The 23,888-nt window shown below is 32.3% G+C and overlaps 2 protein-coding genes across 2 annotated transcripts in view; both read right to left on the bottom strand.

Moving 5' to 3' along the window:
• The window catches only part of LOC134280370 (uncharacterized), a 32,886-nt gene that overhangs the window by 1,678 nt on the left and 7,320 nt on the right, over window positions 1-23,888 (bottom strand). The window contains exons 2-11 of the mRNA XM_062762778.1: window positions 20,303-20,964; window positions 19,909-20,217; window positions 18,768-19,040; window positions 18,454-18,582; window positions 17,900-18,187; window positions 14,922-15,206; window positions 14,416-14,457; window positions 12,654-12,776; window positions 8,529-8,738; window positions 5,082-5,369 (exon numbers count right to left, since the gene is read on the bottom strand). Of these exons, the coding sequence (XP_062618762.1) occupies window positions 5,082-5,369; window positions 8,529-8,738; window positions 12,654-12,776; window positions 14,416-14,457; window positions 14,922-15,206; window positions 17,900-18,187; window positions 18,454-18,582; window positions 18,768-19,040; window positions 19,909-20,217; window positions 20,303-20,915 (2,560 nt within the window). The 5' untranslated portion in view covers window positions 20,916-20,964. The remainder of the gene's footprint in view (window positions 1-5,081; window positions 5,370-8,528; window positions 8,739-12,653; window positions 12,777-14,415; window positions 14,458-14,921; window positions 15,207-17,899; window positions 18,188-18,453; window positions 18,583-18,767; window positions 19,041-19,908; window positions 20,218-20,302; window positions 20,965-23,888) is intronic.
• The window catches only part of LOC134280369 (3-oxo-5-alpha-steroid 4-dehydrogenase 2-like), a 46,536-nt gene continuing 45,571 nt past the window's right edge, over window positions 22,924-23,888 (bottom strand). Inside the window, exon 6 of the mRNA XM_062762777.1 lies at window positions 22,924-22,994. Within this exon, the coding sequence (XP_062618761.1) occupies window positions 22,924-22,994 (71 nt within the window). The remainder of the gene's footprint in view (window positions 22,995-23,888) is intronic.

Below are 23,888 nucleotides of genomic sequence, written 5' to 3'. Positions count from 1 at the left end.
ATTGGATATTCATATGATGCATTCATTTACAGCAAATTTTTAACTCAAAACAAAATAAAATACAAAAAAATCATGTAAAATAATAAAGAGCTAATATCAGTCTTTTAATGCCAAAACCATTGTTAAAAAAAGATCTATAAGAAAGTTGGTGTTGCATTCCATCTTAACAATATCTACAATGTAAGGATATAGAAGTTGTGCCCAAAAGAACCCTCCATTTTTTGCTTTCATGCCAAAACCATTGTTAAAAAAAAGATCTATAAGAAAGTTGGTGTTGCATTCCATCTTAACAATATCTACAATGTAAGGATATAGAAGTTGTGCCCAAAAGAACCCTCCATTTTTTGCTTGCGTAACCTTATGCAGAAAATGATCCATATGTTCATGCTCAACTGACCTTCTTATATTTCTCTAAGCCGTTTTGTTTAGGAAGGTGTGAATTTTCAAACAGTAAGACATTTTATAAGCTCATCTGAGCCGAAGGCTCAAGTGAGCTTTTCTGATCAAAATTGTCCGTTGTCTGTTGTTGATGTCGTAGTCGTTGTTGTAAACTTTTCACATTTTCATCTTCTTTTCAAAATCCACTGGGCCAATTTCAACCAAACTTGGTACAAAGTATATTTGGGTGAAAGGGATTCAAGTTTGTTCAAATAAAGGGCCATGCCCTTTTCCAAGGGGGGATAATTTTGAATTAGAGAAAAATTAATGGTGTTTAAAAAAAAAACTTCTTCTAAAGAACTACTGGGCCAGGAAAGATGAAACTCATGTGGAATCATTCTCAGGTAGTGTAGATTCAATTTTGTTCAGATCCTGACCCCCGGGTGTAGGATGGGGCCAAAATGGCCGATCAAATTTTTACATAGGAATATATAGGAAAAGTCTTTAAAAATCTTCTCATTAAGAACCACTGGGCCAAGAAAGATAAAACTCATGTGCTATCATTCTCAGGTAGTGTAGATTCAAATTTGCTCAAATAATAAACCCCGGGGTTAGGCTTTGGCCAAAATGGCCGATCAAAGTTTTACATTATCATATATAGAAAAAAAACCTTTAAAAATCTTCTTCTCAGGAACCATTAAAACAGGAAAGATGAAACTCATGTGGAATCATCCTCAGGTAGTGTAGATTCAAGTTTGTTCAGATCATGACCCCCCGGGGTAGGGTGGGGCCAAAATGGCCGATCAAATTTTAACATAGGAATATATAGGAAAAGTCTTTCAAAATATTCTTCTCAAGAACCACTGGGACAGGAAAGATGAAACTCATATGGAATCATCTTCAGGTAGTATATATTTAATTTTTTTAAATCATGACCCCTGGGGGAAGGTAGGGGCCAAAATGGCCAATTAAAGTTTTACATTGGAATATATAAGAAAAATCTTTAAAAATCTTCTCAAGAACCACTGGGCCAGGAAATACGAAACTCATGTGGAATCATGCTCAGGTAGTGTAGATTCATGTTTCTTTAAATCATGACCCCCGGGGGTAGGGTGGGGCCAAAATGGCCGATCAAAATTTTGCATAGGAATGTATATGAAAAGTCTTTAAAATTCTTCTTCTCAAGAACCATTAGGACAGGAAAGTTAAAACTAATGTGGAATAATCTCACGTAGTGTAGATTCAAGTTTGTTCAAATCATGACCCAGACCCCCGGGGGAAGTTAGAGGCCAAAATGGTCGATCAAAGTTTTTCATAAGAATATATAGGGAAATCTTTTTGAAATTTTCTTCTCAAGTACTTCAAAGGCATAATAAGTGATATTTATATGAAATCATCCTCAGGTAGTGTAGATTCTAGTTTGTTCAAATCATGACCCCCGGGGGTAGGGTGGGGCCAAAATTGCCGATCAAAGTTTAAAAATCTTCTTCTCAAGAACCACTGGGCCATAAAAGAAGGATATGAAAATAACGAGCAGTATTCAATCTCAACGTCCATTAAACAAATATACAAAATAAGAGCAGAGCAAACACGGACCTCTGAAACATCAGAGGTGGGATCAGGTACCATGGAGGAGTGAGCATCCTCTGCCGACCGGTTACACCCGCCGTGTGCTCGTTGTCATAATCGGAAAAAATCCGTGGTCAATTCAGTGTATAAATAATGAAAATGAAACTAATGTGGAATCATTTCAGGTAATGTAGATTCAAGTTTGTTCAAATCATGACCCCCTTGGGAGTTAAGATTTAAGCCCCCTCAAAAGTCAGTAAACTTTCATTTTTTATCTGAGAATAATTTGCTTTTTCCTAGCCTGTGTGCTCAGGTGAGCGCTGTGGACCCTGGGCCTCTTGTTGAATTCTGCGACCTTTTCTTTATGATATACATCAAGTTCACATTTTTTCCTAGGAAGTTAAACCAATCTTAAGGCAAGTATGACATTGAAATGTTCTTGCAAGATAATTAAAAACAAGGAAACATAATTACATTAAACTTTCTACACTGTAACTTTGTTAAAATTCAATTCTGGTCAAAACAAGATTTTTACTGGGACTTATAACGTTTTTCCCTACGTCACAGTTATTGTGAAAGAAAGAAAGATGTGCGAACGAACAATAGCATTGTTCTCAAGACTACCTCCAAGTCAATTTTCGAAAGTTAACATATTTAATCTATTTGTAATATATATATATATATATATATATATATATATATATATATATATATATATATATATATATATATATATATATATATATAGGTAAAATTAAAATAAAAAAGACAACACAGCTTAAAACGTTAGCGCTTTCTTTACATCTTCAGACGTTTTACAGATGCATTCTTTATCCGGACTGCAATGTCTTACAAAACTATTAATACTTAGTATTAATACTAAAAATCATTATCTATAATTGAATCTGACAGCAAGCAAATAAATGCTTGCAGTTTGTTCACACCTTTGAAACCAAATCCGACACGTGTTTATACTCTTAGCCGGAGAACATCAAAAGGTTACACTCTGTGTGAAAGTTTTATCAGAAATCAAATTAAATCAAACTATTAAGACTGGGATTAAATTTTTGAATGAAATATTTCTCTTTTTCTCTTCTTTCTGTTATATTGTCTTGAAAAAGTTTATAAAAAGGGAACACTTTAAATTGTCCTTGTCCTCATCTATCAATGTGTTCGCTGAGATTGATCTTACGGTACTCAGGAACTTGAATATGCTGTTTATGCACGTGAATTCTGGCTCTCAATGTGGTCCCCGTTTCACCGATGTAGAATTGGTTGCATCCTCCGCAAGTAATAACATATATTAAATTTTGGACTCACATGTCATGTCTGAATTAATAAAGAATTCTTTTCCTTTGAAATTAAATGATGTTCCTTCTCTTAAAACAGAACATGTGCCACATCGCGGATCTTTACACTTTGTCACGGATTTTGTAGATTTCGTTATTTTGGAAGGACAGAGGATTCTTCTGAGGTTTTTGGCATTTCATTTGCCATTTGACATTTCTTCATCCGTTTTGAGAATTTCGTTCATATTTTGAACGATAGGTGTAATATTTGGGTTTTTAGGATTGTAAGTTGTGACTAGTGGTAATATTTTAATATTTTCCTAATCATTAGCACTTGGATTAATTAATTCTTCTCTGTCTAGTTCCTTTGCTTTTCTGATGCCGTCGTTAATTAAGCTTAAAGGATAATGTTGGTTTGTGAGAAATATTTTCAATTCATCCAGACGTTGATTTCTGGTTTCCTCCTCACTTACTATTGTGCATATTCGCCGGGCTAGGTTGTAAGGTATTGCTCTTTAATGTGTCGCAGGTGGGAAGATCCAAAATGTAAATATTGATGAGTGTCAGTACTCTTATACAATATATCTGTTGCAATTTTGTTGTTTTCCTTACAGATTAATACATCTAAAAATGGTAATTGAGTAGAACTGTATTAATCTGTAAGGAAAACAACAAACTGGATTTTTCTTAAATTATATATATATATATATATATATATATATATATATATATATATATATATATATATATATATATATATATATATATATATATATATATATATAACGTACTAAAAATGACCAACGACACGAACAATAAAAATTGTCAAATTTCCGGGACAAAGAAAAAAGAGAAACAAAAACAACTTTAAACATCCCCCCCCGTGATCGACAAAATCCTTATTACGGTTAGTATCGACTGTCATTTCACAAATTCATACCAAAGCTTTTTTTGTTTCATATGCTTACAGACAAGAAGACGAAACTGTTTTTTTTTTCAGCCATTTCGATGTGCTTTACAACAGATTGATTGATAGATTGTATATTGTTTAACGTCCCTCTCCAGAATATTTCACTGATATGAAGACGTCACCTTTGCCGGTGAAGGGCTGCAAATTTAGGCCCATGCTCGGCACTTGCGGCCTTTGAGCAGGGAGGGATCCTTTTTGTGCCACACCTGCTGTGACACGGGGCCTCGGTTCATACGGTCTCATCATTATTGTTTAAGATTTTTTTTACGATTTATCCTATTGCACACATAATGAAAAAGTGTAAAAAAATAAAATTTATGAAAAAATTGCCCGGAGTTGAATATCAGGGGGAGGGGGGGGGGATCGTTGTTTTGAACATATTTTATTGACAATATGTCAAAGGGATCGGACACAAGTATTGTTATTCCTGTCCAAAAATACCTTTGGTTTCTATAGGGAGCAAATGCACGTTTGTTGGTTTAAATAAGGCGTTACAGTTTTTACTAAACAATAAATAATGTAATAAACTATGACGAATTAGTTAGGTGTAAAACATAAACTGTACCAACTTTGATATACCAGATGCTTATTTTAACAAATTACGTCTATTCAGTTATGCTCATGCTAAAGTTTAAAAAATCCAAAATGTCTAACAAAAAATACTGTGAGGAACTGTAAAAGGGTGCTAAAGACTAAAGAAATATTGGTCGAATGATAACCGTATCTTGATACGATATGATATCTTTCAGTTCTTCTTTCATGTTTTCTTTCTTTTCAAAGTGATTTAAAAATGAATATTACAAAAATGTCTTCATATGCAAACAGGCCTTTACAAAGTAGATTTGATAGCATTTGCAGACTGTTTAGGCACTTACCCCGTGCAATGTTAATAGTGTTGTTTCCAACTTTAATCCAGTCCACATTGTACGTCAATAATCTAGTAAGTCCGAAAGAACCCTTTTGTTCAAGTATTCGAGCAAACTTTGCTTTCATTGAGAGTACGATTATGAAACTCCTGTTTGGACGCACACTAACCAATTCTATACAACTTTTGTCGCAGCCAACTATAGCTGCTACTGTATCTACTATGTTGTCCATTTCCATGTCAGTGAAATTTTTAAAGTCTTTTTCCACGTGCAGCTGAACGTGTTTAAATCCTGTTTCTGTCAAAAATAGGATAAAAAGTATATAAAACTTGTTTAGTTATATAAATATCCTTTAAGAAAAAAATGCCAATTTAAAAGCATAGAAATAAAGACAACGTTTTGATAATTACACACAAAAAAGCATTCATTTTTTTCGTCTGTTTTTCTTCTTGGGAAGAATTGTACAGATTATTGTATAATATAATTAATACGCCTTTGAAAAAAGATAAAACCTGCGATGTCCATGTTGTAATTAGTTAAACACAAGAAACTGATTAATTATGCATAAAAAGAAGGAGTTTTAAAAGTACAAACCAAGGAAAACAACAGGTAAATTATCACTAAACAAGAAATATGCAATATCATTGCGAAGGCAGTGAGGTCTGTCAATGGCAACATGTATGTTATGTGGGAAATTCAAGTTAAAGTCTACAACCTTGTTGAAATTAAAAAAAATAATAAAAAACAATAACTTACGTGCCCTTTTTACTGAACTTAGTGTAGATTTTTACACCTGTCTATTTGTTTTTAAAATACACTCAATAAAATTAAAGCTTTATTCGAGATGTAATGTCCAAACGTTCCTTTGTGTTTTGAGTCTTGGGTAATAAGAATAGATAACTCTTGCATGTAAACTTTTTATACCAAATATTTTAGAATTTCGATAATTATTTCCTTAAAATATTCTTCGTTCAATTTGTCTCATGCTATTTATTGAAATTCATCCATTGTCTCTTTAGAACTTTAGAATGTTTAACTTATTCTTGTAAAAATTAAGAAGAAAATGACATGATTTTTTTTTAAAAAAAACTTTTAAATAAAAAAAATATTAATTATTATGAAATATTATTACGTTGTATAAATGACCCAAGAAGTTGTTCATTGCTTGACAGTGAAATTCCTACAATTCTAGTAATAGTAAACTTGAAATAAAATATTTTTCTGAAATCAGAAAAAAAATTTCAAAAGATAATATTTATATCAAAACCTCTATTTTGATGATTGACATCTACAATATAAGTGCATTTGTTGTTCCGTTCCGGAAATTTTTTAACGTATTAGGTTTTGTTTTATGTACAACTTATTATTACAGCATGTACAACTTGTAACGTTGGTGTTTTTACAGCCCCCACAGTGTATGTATATTTGTAATTTCATTTTCATCTTTATATAAGTGATAAATAGTGCATTTCTTTCTATATATACGATTAATTGAATTTTATGCATTTGAATGTTTTGTTTTCGCGTAATTTATAACTTTGTTTTTGTACTCCCTAGCCTATTTGCATGTGCTACATTGTATTTTTTCTTTTTGTCATTGTAGCATTCACGGTTTATTCCTAGAGAATAAAGTATGTATACTAGCTGTGTTCACGACTTTGGACAGCATAGCTGTAATGAACTCTAAAATAAACTATAGGTATGATGATCCTCCTTAAGATTATTGAAAATCTATAGCGTCTTTCAAACTGAACTAAATTGACTTTTACAGAAAGCTTTCTTTCTTCAATAAATATTATTTCAATGTGTTCCTATGCGCGTACTGTTCATAAATGTAAATGACCTTCGAATAGTAGGATTAGCATACTGCTCATTAAAAAAATCAGCTGCCTTTTAGACTTCCATTGTTTATTGAAAATCTCATTTCTGAGTCAGCTCCGCCCCATTAAGTTTATAAACCCCGCCCACTGGGACCGCTGGGACTGCTCTGGGACCGCTGTGGGACTGTTTTGGCAGTCCCAGAAAACAGTCCCCAGGACTGCCCTGGGACTGCTTTGTGTCAGGTTGGGTCTGGTAGGTACTGTACATCTGCCATTTTACTTGATAAAACCTCTATACGAGGACTGTTCGGAAATTATTGAGACAATTGCATTTACTCTATAAAGGACGGAGATAATTTCAGGATCATTTTGTAAAGAACAAATAAAACACTTACGCAAAATTTATAATTCCTATGGTAATAAGAAAAGTTTCCGTGAAATGATAAACATACATATGTCTATCGAGCCGGAGCAGCATAACTACGTCATATTAAAGTCACGTCAGCCAGGGATAGTTTCGCATGTAAAACGATCGGGAAGCGTTAAATCTTTTTCCTTCTTTGTTATTACATATCACAGTGCAAAAAACAAAACGTTACTTTTCTTAAACTTTTCCTCAAAATGTATGTTGTTGCTACCCGAGTGTAATATTTTTCATTTGTGGGAAAAGATGACTTAAAGTCATGCAGTACCGATTTATGCAACACGGGTCAACGATATTGATACCGTAACGATATTAATACCATTCGTAATAAATGATGGTCGTCCGGAGCTTTTGATTTATACTCTGGTTGAATGTATTTAAAAAAAATGTATACCAATGAAATAACAAACCCTAACACATTTTTTTCGTAGTTATTATTTTAGCAGGTCGTTGTGTCTCGAGTTTTACATTGTGCTACACAAAACTTTAGGTATGTTCGCTGCTCCGCCCTTGAAGTCAAAATCGATGTTTTCGGTCTTAGCAGATTTCTTTACCGCGATAATTTTTTTTGATCTCCTTAATCCTGATTAAAACTCTATCAAAATTGCACAACATGAATTTGAATCAAAGCTGAAAAATTATACACATAAACAGAATTATTTTCGCTTTTATTGTGGGTCCACGAAGTGTTAGAACGTTGGTGTTACATATTTTCAATATCTGATTTCGAGATTGCTCAGGATACCGATGACGCATTTATATACCATTGTACAGAAAATATTTAATATTTATATATTTGTAAAATGTTTTTTTACTTTTATTTATTTTTAATGTATATCAAATGTATATGCAAATTTTCACCGAAGGACGTTCATTTGAAAGCAAAATATACACAATGTCTCGATAATTTTCGAACAGGCCTCGTATTCTATAAACATAAGCTTGAATAAAAAAGAGAAATATATTAAAAAATAATTAAAACCCTATCTTATTTTTCAAATCACGATTTTTTAACTTTAATTCTAATATTAAGTGCAAAGTATACTTCCAAAAAACGGTGTGTCAAACTAGTCAATGATGTCGTCTGCAATTCAAAGCCAACAATATTTAATATCTGGTTATGGTCTATATTTAAATACTACATGTATTCCTCATTTAAGCAATGTAAACAGTTAACGTCCTCAACAAATTGACTTAATATTGTTTTCTCACCAGCCGGTTTTGATTCTTCAAAGTAACATTGTTTGTTATTCCTTGCGTATTCCACACATTTTAATTCCAGATCTGGGCGTTCAATGTTTCTCAATAGGTACTGCATCATAATTACGTCTTGTTCTTTAAATATTCCCTCGTCGTAAAGAGTTGTGAAGAAATCTTCAACAGTCGCTATATTTTCGACAGATACGTCCCTCGATGAAACCACTAGAAGTCGGAAAAAAAATCAAATAAACAGACAACAAGCCAAACATTTTCCTTCCAGTACACATACGAAGAAATGAAATTAAAAAAAATATTATCAATGCAACATAATTTGCGCACTAATCGTCGTGTTACTTTTGTGCATATTCTATTACAGTACTGGATTAGACAACAGTAAAATCAGATATACATGAATTTAAATTCAAAGAATTTTTAAACATATAGCATATTTGAAAAAATATGCGAGAAAATCCCATAAGACTGAAATACAGTGATGCAAAAAATTGACAACAAAACAGTTTAAGAAGAACAAATTTTTTAAGCTGTTTGTGATGTGAATTATAATGATGTATATTATAACGAAGACACATTTCTGACATAATTGTATGTTGTAAATTGTTTCACAATATCGTAAAATGTTACATGTATTTAGAACTGAATCTTCAATATAAGAAAAGATTAATTTTTTTGTAACTGGAGATGTTGACATGTTAATTTGATTCATTCAGTGAACTTTTTAAAATGAGAAAAGTGGTAACATTGTACTAAATTACGCTCATAAATCCCTTCAAACGTATTTTTTCTGATAATGATAAAGAGGACTGGCATTTTTATTCCAAATACAAAATTTTAAAACTGTAAGGTTCCATCTAACACAGTATGACAGTAAAAAAGGGTGTTATTATTTTTAAATAAAAGAACAGCAGACCTCTGGGTTTTGCTGCATAATAATTCACATATATTAGGTTCCGTATAATATATATAAGTTTAAGGTTATTTATTCTTTCAGTCTAATCAACCCATACCTAATCGTGCACAAACTCTATTGAGAAAGTTGATATTACACATGTCAAAAATACCTTGATACAATTATCGATATATAGTTTGTATTTTTTTCAAATAATGAGTAACCTGGGTTTGATGATGTATTAAAATGACTGTTTATGATTTTTTTTTTCTCAACCTTTCTGGTCACAAGGTTTCTTAGAGAAGGCAGGACAAATTTCATAACTCTTAAGATGATAGAAAATTAAAATACCAACAGTTTTGTCTAATGGCCGCCTACTAGTCAACACAAAAGTCAAGAGCCCTGGAAAAACAAATGATTCTACGAGGGGTGATCAAAAAGTTAGCGAACTTATAACTTCCATAAAAGAAACAATATATGGTTTAATGTTGATAACAATTTAAAATACTCCTCTCTGATTTTAATGCACATCAACCATCGTTTTGCGCATGCACGAATCTCGTGATATTGGCGGTCATGTGACCCCCTCCGAAGCGTTCTTTCAAAAAAGTTGAAAGATTTTTCTGAGTTTTATATATCTTTTCGTGTGAGTTAATTTTCATGACAAGAACAGTTCATTTGTCATAAATGGTCAAATCTCGGCAACCGAATGGTTGGATTATTAGTTATATAGTCTTTTAGTGACAGGGTATGGGATGATACTTGGCGAGGCGGAGCCGAGTCAGGTATGAAATTTACTAACCAGGTATCATCCCATACCCTGTCACTAAAAGACTATGTAACGAATTTACCCCACCGATGAAACATTAACGTTTTATCTGTGGTTTATAAATGGTTTTCTCTGCTAAATGCTTCATCACGCTTATACTGTGCCTATAATGACGTCACGTTATGTTTGTTAGGTAATACATAGACCGGGTATAGATTTGCAACTGACTGGGTATAAGTAATCCACCGCCTTCACGTGACAGACTTTAACCAATCGTAAGCCAGGATTTTACGGAAAAATCAACAGAGGTGGGGTAAAAGAATACCCTTTTCAAAAGTAAGCATGGCGACCATTAACACACAAATTTTTCTGTCTCGGGAGAGACCTTTCTTCAAGGCGGATAGAGAATGGGTGTTTTCTTTTTATCATGTCTAATATGTTTCAAATCTAAAGTAAAGGACATCTTGCGTATTTAATAATTATATTATTGTTCAATATTCAACTATTTCTCAAAGTGTACATGTAAATGGAAGGTTTTTGATAGCAAATTGCTTAATAAAAACACATCTCTTTTCAAACTTCCTTTCACTAGGCAAGATGACAAGTATCACTTTTAACCATTTGCCTTCCTTTACAAAAGCGATAAATCCAATCACTTAATTAAATTTTTAGAAGCTCATTTATCTTAATTAACTGTGTTCAAATTATTATATGATACTGCATTGGGATTTCTAAGATATACAATAAATTGTACAGTCGTTTGTTGAACGAGTTCGACTGCGACAACCATTTTTCGTCACAAGTGACCTACATTTTCACATTGTGACGTCACAAACAAGGAGTAAAACTTTATTCCGCACATGCTATGTATAGACTTGTGTATGGCTACGGGTGTATCGAATTTCATTCTAATATGAATTGTGGTTTCGTAGATATAAAGATAGTTCTCGAACATTTGATCACCTCGTACTTGTCTGAAGAGCTTCTAACTTCAACCTAACTCCCTCAACTTGTTGGTAAGTCAAAATGTTTGTGGTATATTTACCGAACGACGCCGGATTGAAGAAAATAACGTACACAGTCGTTTCTCACAGCAAATGCATAAAGACACTTCAAAATGGCAGATGATCAAAGCAACAGCGATAGTAATTGTGCTTTAGCTATCTATGAGGGTGTAATGTGATCAAAACATGGCGATGCTCATAAATAAGGTCAGATCACTGTGTATATAAGCATTATATTTTTTTTTTACACATAACTTAATTCATGACAACAAGTTTATTTTCAAGGATCTGATTGCAAGAGAAAAGAATTCTCGAACATTACATTACTTTTTGTGGCGCCTGCAGAGCATAGCAGCACTTGGGGATCACTTAATCAGGCATCTGTCCGTTTGTTCTTCCGTAACGCCTTATTTCTCTGTTACAGAACTGTAAGAGGTATGATATTTTGCATATATATAGTTTAGCAAAATGACTTTTGTGCTTGACCATGTTTTCCGACCTAGCTGTCCTTGAACTTGACCTCTGAGCTATTTTTTCAAAAAATGACAGTGCAAATATACAACTTCTTTTTCATTTTTAAGAGGTAAGTTTATGCTATGAAGAAAATGTAAAACATTTTGAAGAACACAACCCTTGCAGCACTTTTAACCTTGGCCTTTGACATACTACGCAAAATATACTACAGAGGGTTAAATCAAACTTTGTGTTTTAAATAAAGATAGACAGGGATTTGATAATTAGCATTTATGCATGTTTATAAGCTTATGACAATGTACTTTGACACTGTATGAAATACAATTACATGTACCATAAAAAATTTAAATACTATGAAAATATATCGGGATCGGTATTTTAAATTGGATGGTGTAGCCTGACAATTGTGATAAAGATAACTGCTAATAGTCTCTTATAAAGGATTGTTGAGATCAAGTACTTATTAATAAATTGATGAATAATATGATCACTTGCGACCGTTAGGGCGGGCGCAGTTACTTATTCAGTTGGAATTTAGATTGGGCACGATCGTTTAAATACACGTGACATTTGATGCGTCTATACACTAGGGTCACGGTACATCGTAATTAAGTTACATGTACATTACAAAACCGAAGCCTGAAATTGTTAAATTTAGTGAAGAACGTTCAATTTTACTACTTACATGTACATGTATCTGCAATATCTCCATTTGATCAAGAATTTCTGGTTAAACGTTCCTGTTTTTCTTGCGATAAGGTAGCTTAAGCAAGTTTTGCATTGTGGGTTCAAAAAAATTATTCAGATATAATGAACGAACAACATAATAAGCGAGAGAGAAAGAGAGAGGTTAAATGACATACAAACTAAAAGAAATAAGAAAAAATACTTAAATCTAAGAAAAAGCGTAGATTAATTTTATGCATCAATATTTACTTTCTCTTTTATGCATGATTTTGTAAAAACCAATGGTGCATTATTACCTTTTAAGGACCTTTTTAATGACTTCAATCTTTCTTCAGGTATCTCCCTAATGAGAACATTGTGCAGGTTATTAAATCTTATTGTAGAGCCTTTCTTCTTGTAGATATCATTCAGTCTATTTTCTATAAATGAAAACAATTTTCAAAGAAATTAATAATTCCAATAAATTGCTTTAATTATCATTTAACCTAACCCTAACCCTATAAATAAAAAAGAAAGGAAGGATGAAGTGTTCTGAAGTAAGCGCTTTTGACCAAACCTGTTTTCTTTAAACTTTAATTAATTTAGATTTTCTCCTTTTTCTATGATACAGAATCATGTAGAGTTCAAAAGAAAAAAATCCGACACAAGTACGGAATTTGATAAGACCACGGGATTTAATCATGTTTTTTCTGAATTCTTTGAACCCCTACTTTTTATTTTTGAAAGAAATGAAGTCAGCGTTTACGTGAATGTTGCAGGTTATCCGAGATCGAGAAATGTTGTTTGAAAGATAAAAGCCGATTCGTAAGCCGAGGCTGTTATATTTTAAACAACATTTCGAGATCTAGGAAGATCATTCACGTACAAGGACTTTATTTCCTTTCTACAAAGATCTATAAAATACGGCTGATCGTGTAACAAGTACTTTATTCTACATTCAAATATGCATTTGAACTGTACAAATTTGATAGGTGTTTCGGAGCTGATAGTTTGTTGATGACGTCCGTGAATAGTTAGAGAATAATGTCCGCGGCATTTCTTTGTTCTTTGCAGCAATCGTGGTAGAATTGCTTATACTGTATACAGGGTTATTTTTAGCCCCGTGTTACTTTCGCCCTTCTGCACTGCAAATAATTTTCCGACGTTTTAAATTCTCTGTGACTTGCGTTTCTTAAAAATATAAATGTTAAGTATTAGAAAAAGGATTCAATGAGTGGGCATTGGATTATACTGTGTGAGATGTAAAGGGATAAAAATTTTTTTTAGAAATTCTTGACGCAATGTTTTGACGTTACTTTACCGTTAAGTGTGCTCCGCGGGTACAAAACATATATATTTTTAAAATGGAGCGAATAGTTTTTGTTAAATCTTTTAAATCAACACTTTTCCACCCACGAAATCAAATCCCCACTAATCAAAATTTTTCCTCAAGCCTCAAAAAAGTGTTCCCACGAAAATATTTATTTTACAGTAAAATACTGAATTTTATTGGAGAAAAACATTACTTTATATCGTATGAAATGGATAGCCTAAGTCACAATGACTTGCGTCAAAATAGTATCGGTTCACTTGTCGTTACTTTTAAATTTTGTGCAATTTGAAGTTATAATCATAAAGACAGAAAACTTTTTTCTTATACTAAATAAGTAAAAAAATAATTATAAGAAATTTAAAAGTTACCCAACGTATACGGTAAAAAGTGGGTTGGAACAATGAACACTTGTTTATACCGTATAAGTAGAAATTTTAGCGAGGATTTAATTTTGGCATTAATAGCGAGGGTGCTGCGATCGTTAAAATTGAATATCGCTAAAATTACTTGTGTATTATTTGTAATAGCTTCTGTAGTGAGCATTTGATGAAATCGCTTAAATTACTTCTCGCTAAAAATAAACTACCAATTTTTATAGTGAAATCGCTAAATTTGCTTCTCGCTAAAATTTCCACTTATACGGTATATCAATTTATAAGTCCAATGATCTTGATAACGATATGTCTTTATCTTCTACATATATCATTTTTACACAAAACTGAATTTGATTTGAATATTTTTCATACCTTTATTATCACTCATATTACAGCTTGGAGAAGAACTGTCATCTGAAAGATTTCAAAATGCATTATTTTCAATTACAACAGGAAAGAACAAGTGCATTAATAAGCTAGATTATGAGACTTTTTAGTGGTTTTGGAATCTTAGTTTCACTTTGAAATATTTTTTGTTTAAAATGGTGTTTCTACTCATAACATTATCAGAAAATCTTGGTGATAGCTTAAACTCTACATTATAGGGTATAAAATTTGAAAATGAATTCTTTCAAAATCGGTTGAGAGGTTTAAGAGATACGATTAAAGACTTTGATAAAAGCTGCCCTTTTAATGATGTTTTCATTAATCGATGAGATATGTTGATAAGGAAATGTTGATAAGTAAGGAAAATATGCTGAGTAGTGTTCATTTCTATTTTAATTTGTTTGTGATTAAAAGACACAAAATATACGTAAAAATATGTAAAATATACGTTCATAAAACGATGTAGATAATATTTGTGTTCTGTAAACAACCTGGGATATATTTTGTACTGGCTCCAATGAAATTTCGTGCCTCTATTTTGAAACTTTTGCAAATCAAGTTCCTTTGTGTGGTAACCAGCAGAGGATGTGGGAGAGAGTTCGAAGTTCCTCTACATTCCTCTTCATTGACATCTATTGGCGTATATTCATCTTTATCTTTGTTTTTCTTACTCCAGTGGACAGAAAAGGCCGCCGGAAATGATTCAATGGATGCTGTAAAATGTAAAGTGTTTGTTTCTGTCCTTTCTTCTCGTTGTATTTGAATCTCAGGGACACCTGTAAGGTATTGAAATAGAAACTATGGATATGTTCATTTGTCAAAACTTGTTTGTAATGTCAAGGGAGTATTCTTTTCAGATTTTATCATTTTTGTTATCACTACATTCTGAATTTGTTCTAAGACATTAAAGCTAAAATCGGAAAGTCCAGACAATCCATTTTTTCTCGTGTATATGTATTATGTGATGTAAAAGCGTGTCTGTTTGTGTGTTGATTGCTATGATTGAAATGATTCCAATATAATGTTTCTTCTCCAAGATTTGCAAAAATTCAAAAGTATGGAAACCCACACTTGTAGTATTTTTATTTTATATGGTTTATATACTGTTAACATTTTTCTACTATTACCCCGGTCCTACGCGGGTTTTGGATATAACAAACCTGAAGTATTGTACATTGCTAAATACCGTCTTTTAGACTATAATACCTACAGCTTCCACAAATATTTATTAATATGAAAAATAAAGGATTACTATAAATTATGCTGTACAAATAATGGTTCCAGGATACAATTTTGAAAAATCGATAGGGTGACTTTTCAGTTTACAAAGAAATCAACTGAGTTATCATTGCCGAGTTGAATTTTTATATGAACTAATTTCTGGGGTTATAAATTTCATGGTTGCTTGCAGTTGATATATTTTTATGTCGCTTTAAAGTAACTAAAATATAAATATAATTCATAAATAATGAAAGTAATTATTCAACCAGACGTATTTTTTAAGTAAACCATACAAGGGTCCTCTCAAAAATTCGTTATAAACTGCAACTATGACTAATTTGATTGAATACTTTGCATGCTCTACTTATTAACATTTTCTAAAATAAGAAAAACTTTTGATGAAGAAGTTGATGAAACAAGAATATCAGCTGTCTCATCAAGTTCTTGGTTGATACAATGTCCTTGTCAGCAAATACAATTTAACAATTGAGTCAAATGCCGACGAACGTTTTTCATACTAATTGTTCGTCCATTATCTATATACTAATTTTACGATATATTTTTCTTTTATTTCCCGATCATGACAAGGATACACGGCGGTTGTGACCAGTCGGCAGGGAATGCACACTCCTCCATGACACCTGATCCCACCTCCAATGTTTTGAAGGTCCGTGTTTGCTCTGCTTCCATTTTGTATTGTTTTATGGAATTTTGCTCTTGGATACTGTTTGTTATCTCCATTTGTTTCATTGAATGAAATACTATTAAACTTCGGTAGCTCTAGCGACGATATCTCTAAAAGCATGGATATGTCAAAGTAATTCGGTAGTCCCAACCAGTAAGTATTTTATCCTCAATATCTAGCTAGAATCATCGGATATCTCGAAGTTTTTTTCTCGGACATGTTAAGTTTGAAATAACGAGAGGTTAGCTTACTAAATTATCTCTATGACAGATTGGCTTCTTTCATGACAAAGATTTTTAGCATTTTAAGGATAAAATGATATCAAGATTTTAATGCATGTTTCGGGTATTTTTTGTAAAGGAAAAGATATGGTTTCCATACAAATTCTGCCCTGTGATTTTCTAAAAAATGGAACTGGTGTAAAAGTTGAAAACTCATGCTTTTTAAATAATTGAAATTCAATGCAGAAAAATCATACAAGTCATTTTTCTCACATGTGTTTTTAAATGCTAATTATGACGTCATAAACATGTGCATTTTCCCGTATTTTCTTAAAAAGTTGCAGAAGACACCAATTTTCAATGGAATTTTCTTTCAGATGACATGGTCCACAGGCATCGCCCACAAAGATCTTGAGATATGTGATTTGTTATTGAATTTTGCACAAAATATCAAAAAATTAACGTGGGCGACGGCTGTGGACACTGTTTTCTAAAGGAAAATCACGCTTGAAATGTGCCATTTTGAGGCTTTTTCTGTTGAAAATAGAGAAATGCTTCACATTAATGACGTCATATTTGCAGAATGGTAATCCTTCATGCCATATTCTTTCCTGATTTAACAGAGTCCTTTATTTAACTAATATTTAAGCCAGTTTCAATACTTTTTGATGTCATTACATTTTTAGGGCGCAATAAAGCTGAAACCATACCTTCTTCTTTATTTCTAAATCCGAACGTATATATTCTGAAAGCAAATACTCTGAAGTTGTTAAAAATGACTTTAAAATATTCTCTGCAATGACAACAAAATATGCACAAATCACCGAGTAATTTTTATTTATTCAACAATTTGTCGTATTTTAGTTTTTTTTTTTGTTTAGTAAAATATTTAAGAAGATTAAACTTTGATGTTAAAACATAGCAACATACTACATACCTGAACTGTGTTTATTTTTATTCTTTACAAGATACTATTTTCTTACACATCTAATTGAATAAACTATCTAATTTTGATAAAACATACATATGTTCTCTGCCACAAAAAATCGATAAGTGATTGTACCACGTGGATTTCAAGTAAATATAACTGAAATAATACATCTTGTCTAACTCAAGACTAAAAAAAGTAAATAAGATGAGAAAAAAAGAACAAATCTTTTTTGCAAATGTTTCTTCCTTCTAATGATAAAAAATCTATTTCTATATTCACAGTATCAAAAAATTACATATTTTTGATTACTCCTAACATCTTTTTACCACCAGATGCGTAAAAATGCGAATATACCATATAAGGGGTAAAAAACAATTAAGCTGATTAACATCAATTTTAAAAAGTACTCACTTAGAACAATTACTTTTCCTAAAGTTGATCCCAAAGCATTCGAAGCTCTACACTGGAACGATCCAGCGTCATGTTCATTTACATCGTTTATGACCAGTGTTGCATCTTTAATGGTCCCTCCTATATATTTCCCTCCACTTTGGGCTATGTCTATTATTTTATCATTTTTCATCCATACAATTTCATTTAATGGAGGCGAGTTTTCAGGAGGAAAGACATCACATCTCAAAGAAACTGATTTTTTCGTTCTATTTGTTACAGGACTACAAGAGATAATATTTGGTCGACCTACAATATAACATAAGATTTTTTTAGTCAATCTTTATTAATATTTAATAATACATGAGGTATAAGATAAATCTTTTTATACTCACATCCTGTAACGTCGATAAAAACGGTGTTACTCAAACGCTCTCCGATTTTGTTTCTTGTCAAAAGTCTATAAAACAGCCTGTCCTCAAAGTCGGCTTCTCTTAAAACAAGAATCGGGTTCCTCGGATCTAGTTTGGTTCCATAATATTTTGGGCTGCTCACATCTATATCATTAAATGTACTAAGTAAATCTGAACTCTTTTGCCAAACCACTCTTTCACAAGGTGGGCAGGATATTAACTTTGAGTCAATCCGTGTTTCATTTCCATAGACGACGAAGTTTTCAGTTGATATTGTTGCATTTGGAAAATCTGCAATTATAATTATAAAAGAGATAAAAAAAATTAAAAAGGCAAAAGATGCAATATTATATCGATTATATATAGTATAATGTTAACCCAACAATTAAAACGTTTTTAACCAGAAACGAGAAAAAAACATGGACAATTCTATTAAATCTATCTTGATTTTCTTGATCCATCCATCAATCCATTACCTAGCAAAAGAGACTCTGCAATATTTCCGACAGCATTGCCCACAATACAGGTATATGTACCACGATCTTCACACGTCGGGGATGTGATGCTGAAGTATGTGTCCAATAAACCTCCACCAACATATTTTATCTGGTCTATGTTCAGAGCATCTCCATTCCTTGTCCATGCAATGTGATCTACTTCTGGAGAATCTTGTGAAACCTTATACTTGTAATTTAATGTTATCCCGACTGTTCCCGTATTAACATTAAGTTTCTCTAAAGTTGGTTTCTCTGTGGATCGATTGAAATTTAAATACAATTCATAGCTAAGTTTTTGTTTATTTTCATTGGAAATGATTAAAAAATTCGTGGAATGACTGATTTTTCTTTAAATTCTTTAAATGTACTAAGAAACATTGTCCGTTCATAAAGTGTCATCATTTTTTTTTATGCTTAGAAGATACATGTATGTACTATCATGTTACATGTAAAACGCATTGATAATTAGATATAATTCATTTTTGCAGTAAACTTAGGTAGGATTGTACCATGTATCTAGTTGCAAATATATTTTTTTCGTTTTTTGTATGGAAAGAGAGAAACAACATTTCTTCATATAAAACTCAAATATTCATATGATAGAGAATTATCAATGCACTGCTTTTGTTCAGAGTATTTGTACATATATTTTATCAAATTTGAAAAAAAAAATATTGTTCATATTTTTGTTGATTAAATGAATAAATCAATCAAGTTAAGTACATTTTCATCAATACCTTTATGAAGAATGTCTGTAAAAAAGAAAATTTCAAGTGTTTTTTTTTTTATTATTTAAGGAATGAATTTAATAGCTGCCAATTTTATATGGTATGAACTGGTTTATAAAGCGTAAACTGCCCCAACCCAGTTCATACCGTATTAAATTCATTGCTTATAATTTTATTTCATTCATCTGATGTAAGGAAATAAGATGAAAATTCTGACAAAATGACTTCAAATTGTACGGAATTTGAATGTAACGTCAGGCGGATTGATACGTTTTTGACGTAAGTCATTGTGACGTAGGCAACCCATTTTATACGATATGAAGTAAATTTTTTATCCAATCAAATACAGCGTTCCAACTAGAATTAAATTATATAAATTAAATCTACATTACCTCCTAGAGGTCTTAGAAAGATAGTATTGCTGGTGATATTGTGAGTTTGCCCGTCCATCACCCATGGAATAACAGCTTGGTATTCGCCTTCGTCTTCCTTTGATACTTTTTGGATTACCAGCTCTCTACTGGTGCTGTCCTTGTATTTCTCTTCACTAGTTACAATCCGCTCTGTGCCATTATGTCTCACTCTCTGCCAGATAATGGTGCAGGTAAGGGACTTTGAAGGATGCTGTACTTTAGCCTCAAGGAGCACCATCTTTCCACAGACTACTTTGTCTTCACCATTTATTGCGATCCTTGGAAATTCTATAAAATTGATCACATAGGAAAAAACATTAAGATAAAAAAAGCATTGTTGAATATAACTGCAATTATTTGTCTATTCACTAACCTTCATTTTCTTGTCGCTTCAAAATGCATAATATTCCTTCCAAGAGGGTTTTGTATTTCTCCATATCACTTAAACCGAAATCAGATCTCTCGATATTTTCTAGCTCTCTCTCATAGTCCGCGCTAATCCCATTTGATCTAACAAATGCCTGTGTTCTGGGAATTATGATTTTTAAGTTATTCCATGCTGTAGTAAACTCTGTATCTGGGACGGCTGTAGAATCCAAATGTGCAAACATGCCATTCCTAAAGAGTCTAAGGCGCTCAATGTCATCGCCAATTTGTATATCTGTACTTGTTGGATCTTTTCCCCAACCCTGTGTTGGTTTTAAGCTGGGGCAAAGATTTCGTATCAATGCATACAATAAGGACACATCAAACTTCTCATAGTCAGGAACAGAAGGCGGGGGAATAAAACAAATCTTCTTCTGGTCTGATCTTATTTGGTATTTTCCGGTTGTCAGTGTCGGACATGAAGAAATTGCTGCATATAATTTCTTGGATTCAATATGAATTTTCAGAATATCTTTTAATATTATCTTTAAAAGGTCTATGCAAACTTGTCCAAGATGGATAAAGTTTTCTTGATCGGTCGACAAAAGTTTTGATGCCATTGCTATAAATCCATCTCTGAGGAATGTTTTCTCTTTCGAATTTATTTGTCTGCAAATAAATAAAAAAATCAACAATATAAATGAATGAAAGTAGTTCTGTTTGGAAAACAAAAAAAAATCATTTAAAGGAAGAACATTAATTATTCAAACAACCTTTAAAACCTGGTTATTCCTTTTATTGGATATGAAAATGAAATGAGAGGCAAATGGCGACAGTCTTGTCAATTCAGAATTTTTTCATATAATTTATTTTCATGCATTAAGTATTTGTAATTGTTCCGGAAGGCAAACTTTTAATCATTTATTAGTAAAAGCTACGTAATTAAAGCTTCATATTCATATTGACTTAGAAAAAATTTGTGATAACTTAAGATTGAAGCAACCATTTTAGTAAAGTAAATGTTCTTTGATTGTAAAAATCAGATATAAAAACTTATGCATACAATGCCATCAATAAGATGACCCTTACAAATAAGGCCTTTCATTAACATGATCTCAAGTTAGAAAAATGAACGCTTCTAAAATATAATAAAAAAAGAAATCTATAAACCAAGTTGCTCATCTGCGCACCAGGGGGTCATGATTCAAACATATTTGAATCTTCACTACCTGATGATGCCTCAATATAAATAAGGACAATCATAGCTTTGTTGTTCATGAGGATGACATTTTTTAAGATTTTCCTATATATTGCTATGTTAAACTTTGATAGGCCATTGTGCCCCCACCCTACCCCCACTGGCCATGTGGTCACAACTTGAATAAACTTTTATCTACACTTCCTGAGGATGCTTCCATATAAATATGAACAATAATCATGGCTTTGCTGTTCTCAAGAAAATTTTTGAAGATGTTTCCCATCTATACCGATCCTACTTTTGCTCTGCCCTACCCATTAACTATGTATTTCTTCCAAGATTTCTCTGGTGGTTTCAAGTAATTTGTATGCTCACTCAGTGCTCAATCAATGATTCTTTTTATACATGTATCCCATGCGGTCTTATTTAAAATAATGAATATTTTTCTCATCTACTGGTACACTTTGCATTCTTTATAGAAAGATATAACATATGAAATATGAATTGGATTTTTGTAAATGAACTATATTTCGAGTCATGTGGCTTACTGAGTGTGCAATATATATTATATCTGTAAGCAGGCCCGGTAAAATCCTTGTTTACCCGTGAGTCATCAAATTTCTAACATAGTCCGTGATCATTTGATTTTTACTGCACTATTAATATTTTTAGTGAGTAAAATTAAATAATTTTGTGTTTAATGACCACATTGTATTTTTTTCCGATGAATTAAGGAGTAATTTTTATACTGTAGTAAAATATTTTATTGTGAGTAGCAGTGACCAGTGTTTTATTTTTACTGAAGTAAAATTAAGTGGAGTAAAATAAATGATTGTGAGTAGAACAGCCAACCATAGGCTGTCACAACTAACACTATCTTTACGAGGCACACTAGTTAAATTCACTAGGTTTTTTTTCCAGTGCAGAGCACCCTATACCAATGATATTAAATAAGTATAAATTTGAACAAATAGTTTAGAAGATTTAAAAAATCAAAATAATCAGTAATAGAGAGAGCCGGGATCATTAACAGTGTAGAATGAATTCCGTACATGAATCATACATTTGATATTGTATTAACAGATAAATAAGAATTTCAGAAAGTGGGAGAATATGTTACACAAATTTAAAACATAATTCAATGATACCAAAAAAAACTTAGGGCTTCACTGACATACAATCATCTTTTTTGAAAAGAAAAAAAAATAGGGAAGAAATATTGTAAAATATCAATATAAATGATAAGTTAGTTAGTTTAGGGGTCCATATACCACGGTTCGATTTTATCAGGATCAGAGTAAACCTGGAACCGCCGAATGTAAACAATCATGCTCGGGCTTATCTATATAGATAAAACTTCTTATTTTCGTTGCTTTATTTAGCGGTTGGGAGTAAGCACGATATTTTTACAAGAAACTTTAAGATAGCTACTATGGTGTGGACTTCCTTCCTTGGACAGGCTGACATAAACCAGAAATTGGTCTTTGAGCAACAAGCCCTGCTACAAATACACAGCATTCAGAAAGATCAATGCACATAATCACCATAAAAACTGAAACTCCAGCACAAAAAAAGATTGATTGATTGATTGTATATTGATTAACGTCCCTCTCCAGAATATTTCACTGATATGGAGACGTCACCATTGCCGGTGAAGGGCTGCAAATTTAGGCCTATGCTCGGGACTCAGGGCCTTTGAGCAGGGAGGGATCTTTATCGTGCCACACCTGCTGTTACACGGGGCCTCGGTTTATACGGCCTCATCCGAAGGACCGCCCCATTTAGTCGTCGTCTTTTACGACAAGCAAGGGGGTACTGAGAACCTATTCTAACCCGAATCCCCACGGGGCCACAAAAAAGAACAAATGCACTTTAGTATAAATAACACCCCTTTTTCTCCCAAAATTCAAATTTCTTAGCTAAAATGTGTGCCTCTTATAATCTATTGTTGTTTAATTTAACAGAATAATGCATAGCCAAGCAAGATAATATGGTGAAATGGAACTTCACGGCTCAATACAAACAAAGAATGACTGCACTTAAGGCCGTTATTTGGAACCTTTTCGGTTACCCATTTTAAGCTTAACATTACAATATATCGCTAAATTAACCTATGATTAATGTGCAAGCATATGTTTTTGATATTTATTTCTAGAATTTTTCGTCATGCATTTTTCTATAATTACATACAATGCTATTGAAAAGAACATGTTTAAGCCATAAATTCCGGAAAATTGAACTGGACCGCTTTCGATTTTAAGGTGGCACTAAAGGGGCGGAGACTTTTAAATCGCATGGAAATGGGTAATAAGCACATGGTTTTCCGTATTTGATTTACATTATATATGAAAAAGGCGGAGAGGAGGGTTTTGTGTTTATTATGTAGACAAAATAA

The sequence above is a fragment of the Saccostrea cucullata genome, unplaced genomic scaffold (assembly GCF_032062105.1).
Source record: "Saccostrea cucullata isolate Sc308-1 unplaced genomic scaffold, CSIRO_AGI_Scuc_v1 ctg794, whole genome shotgun sequence".
Taxonomy (NCBI): Eukaryota; Metazoa; Mollusca; class Bivalvia; order Ostreida; family Ostreidae; genus Saccostrea; species Saccostrea cuccullata.
The sequence above is the reverse complement of the archived record's forward strand: the minus strand, read 5'-3'. Positions and strand labels throughout refer to the sequence as shown.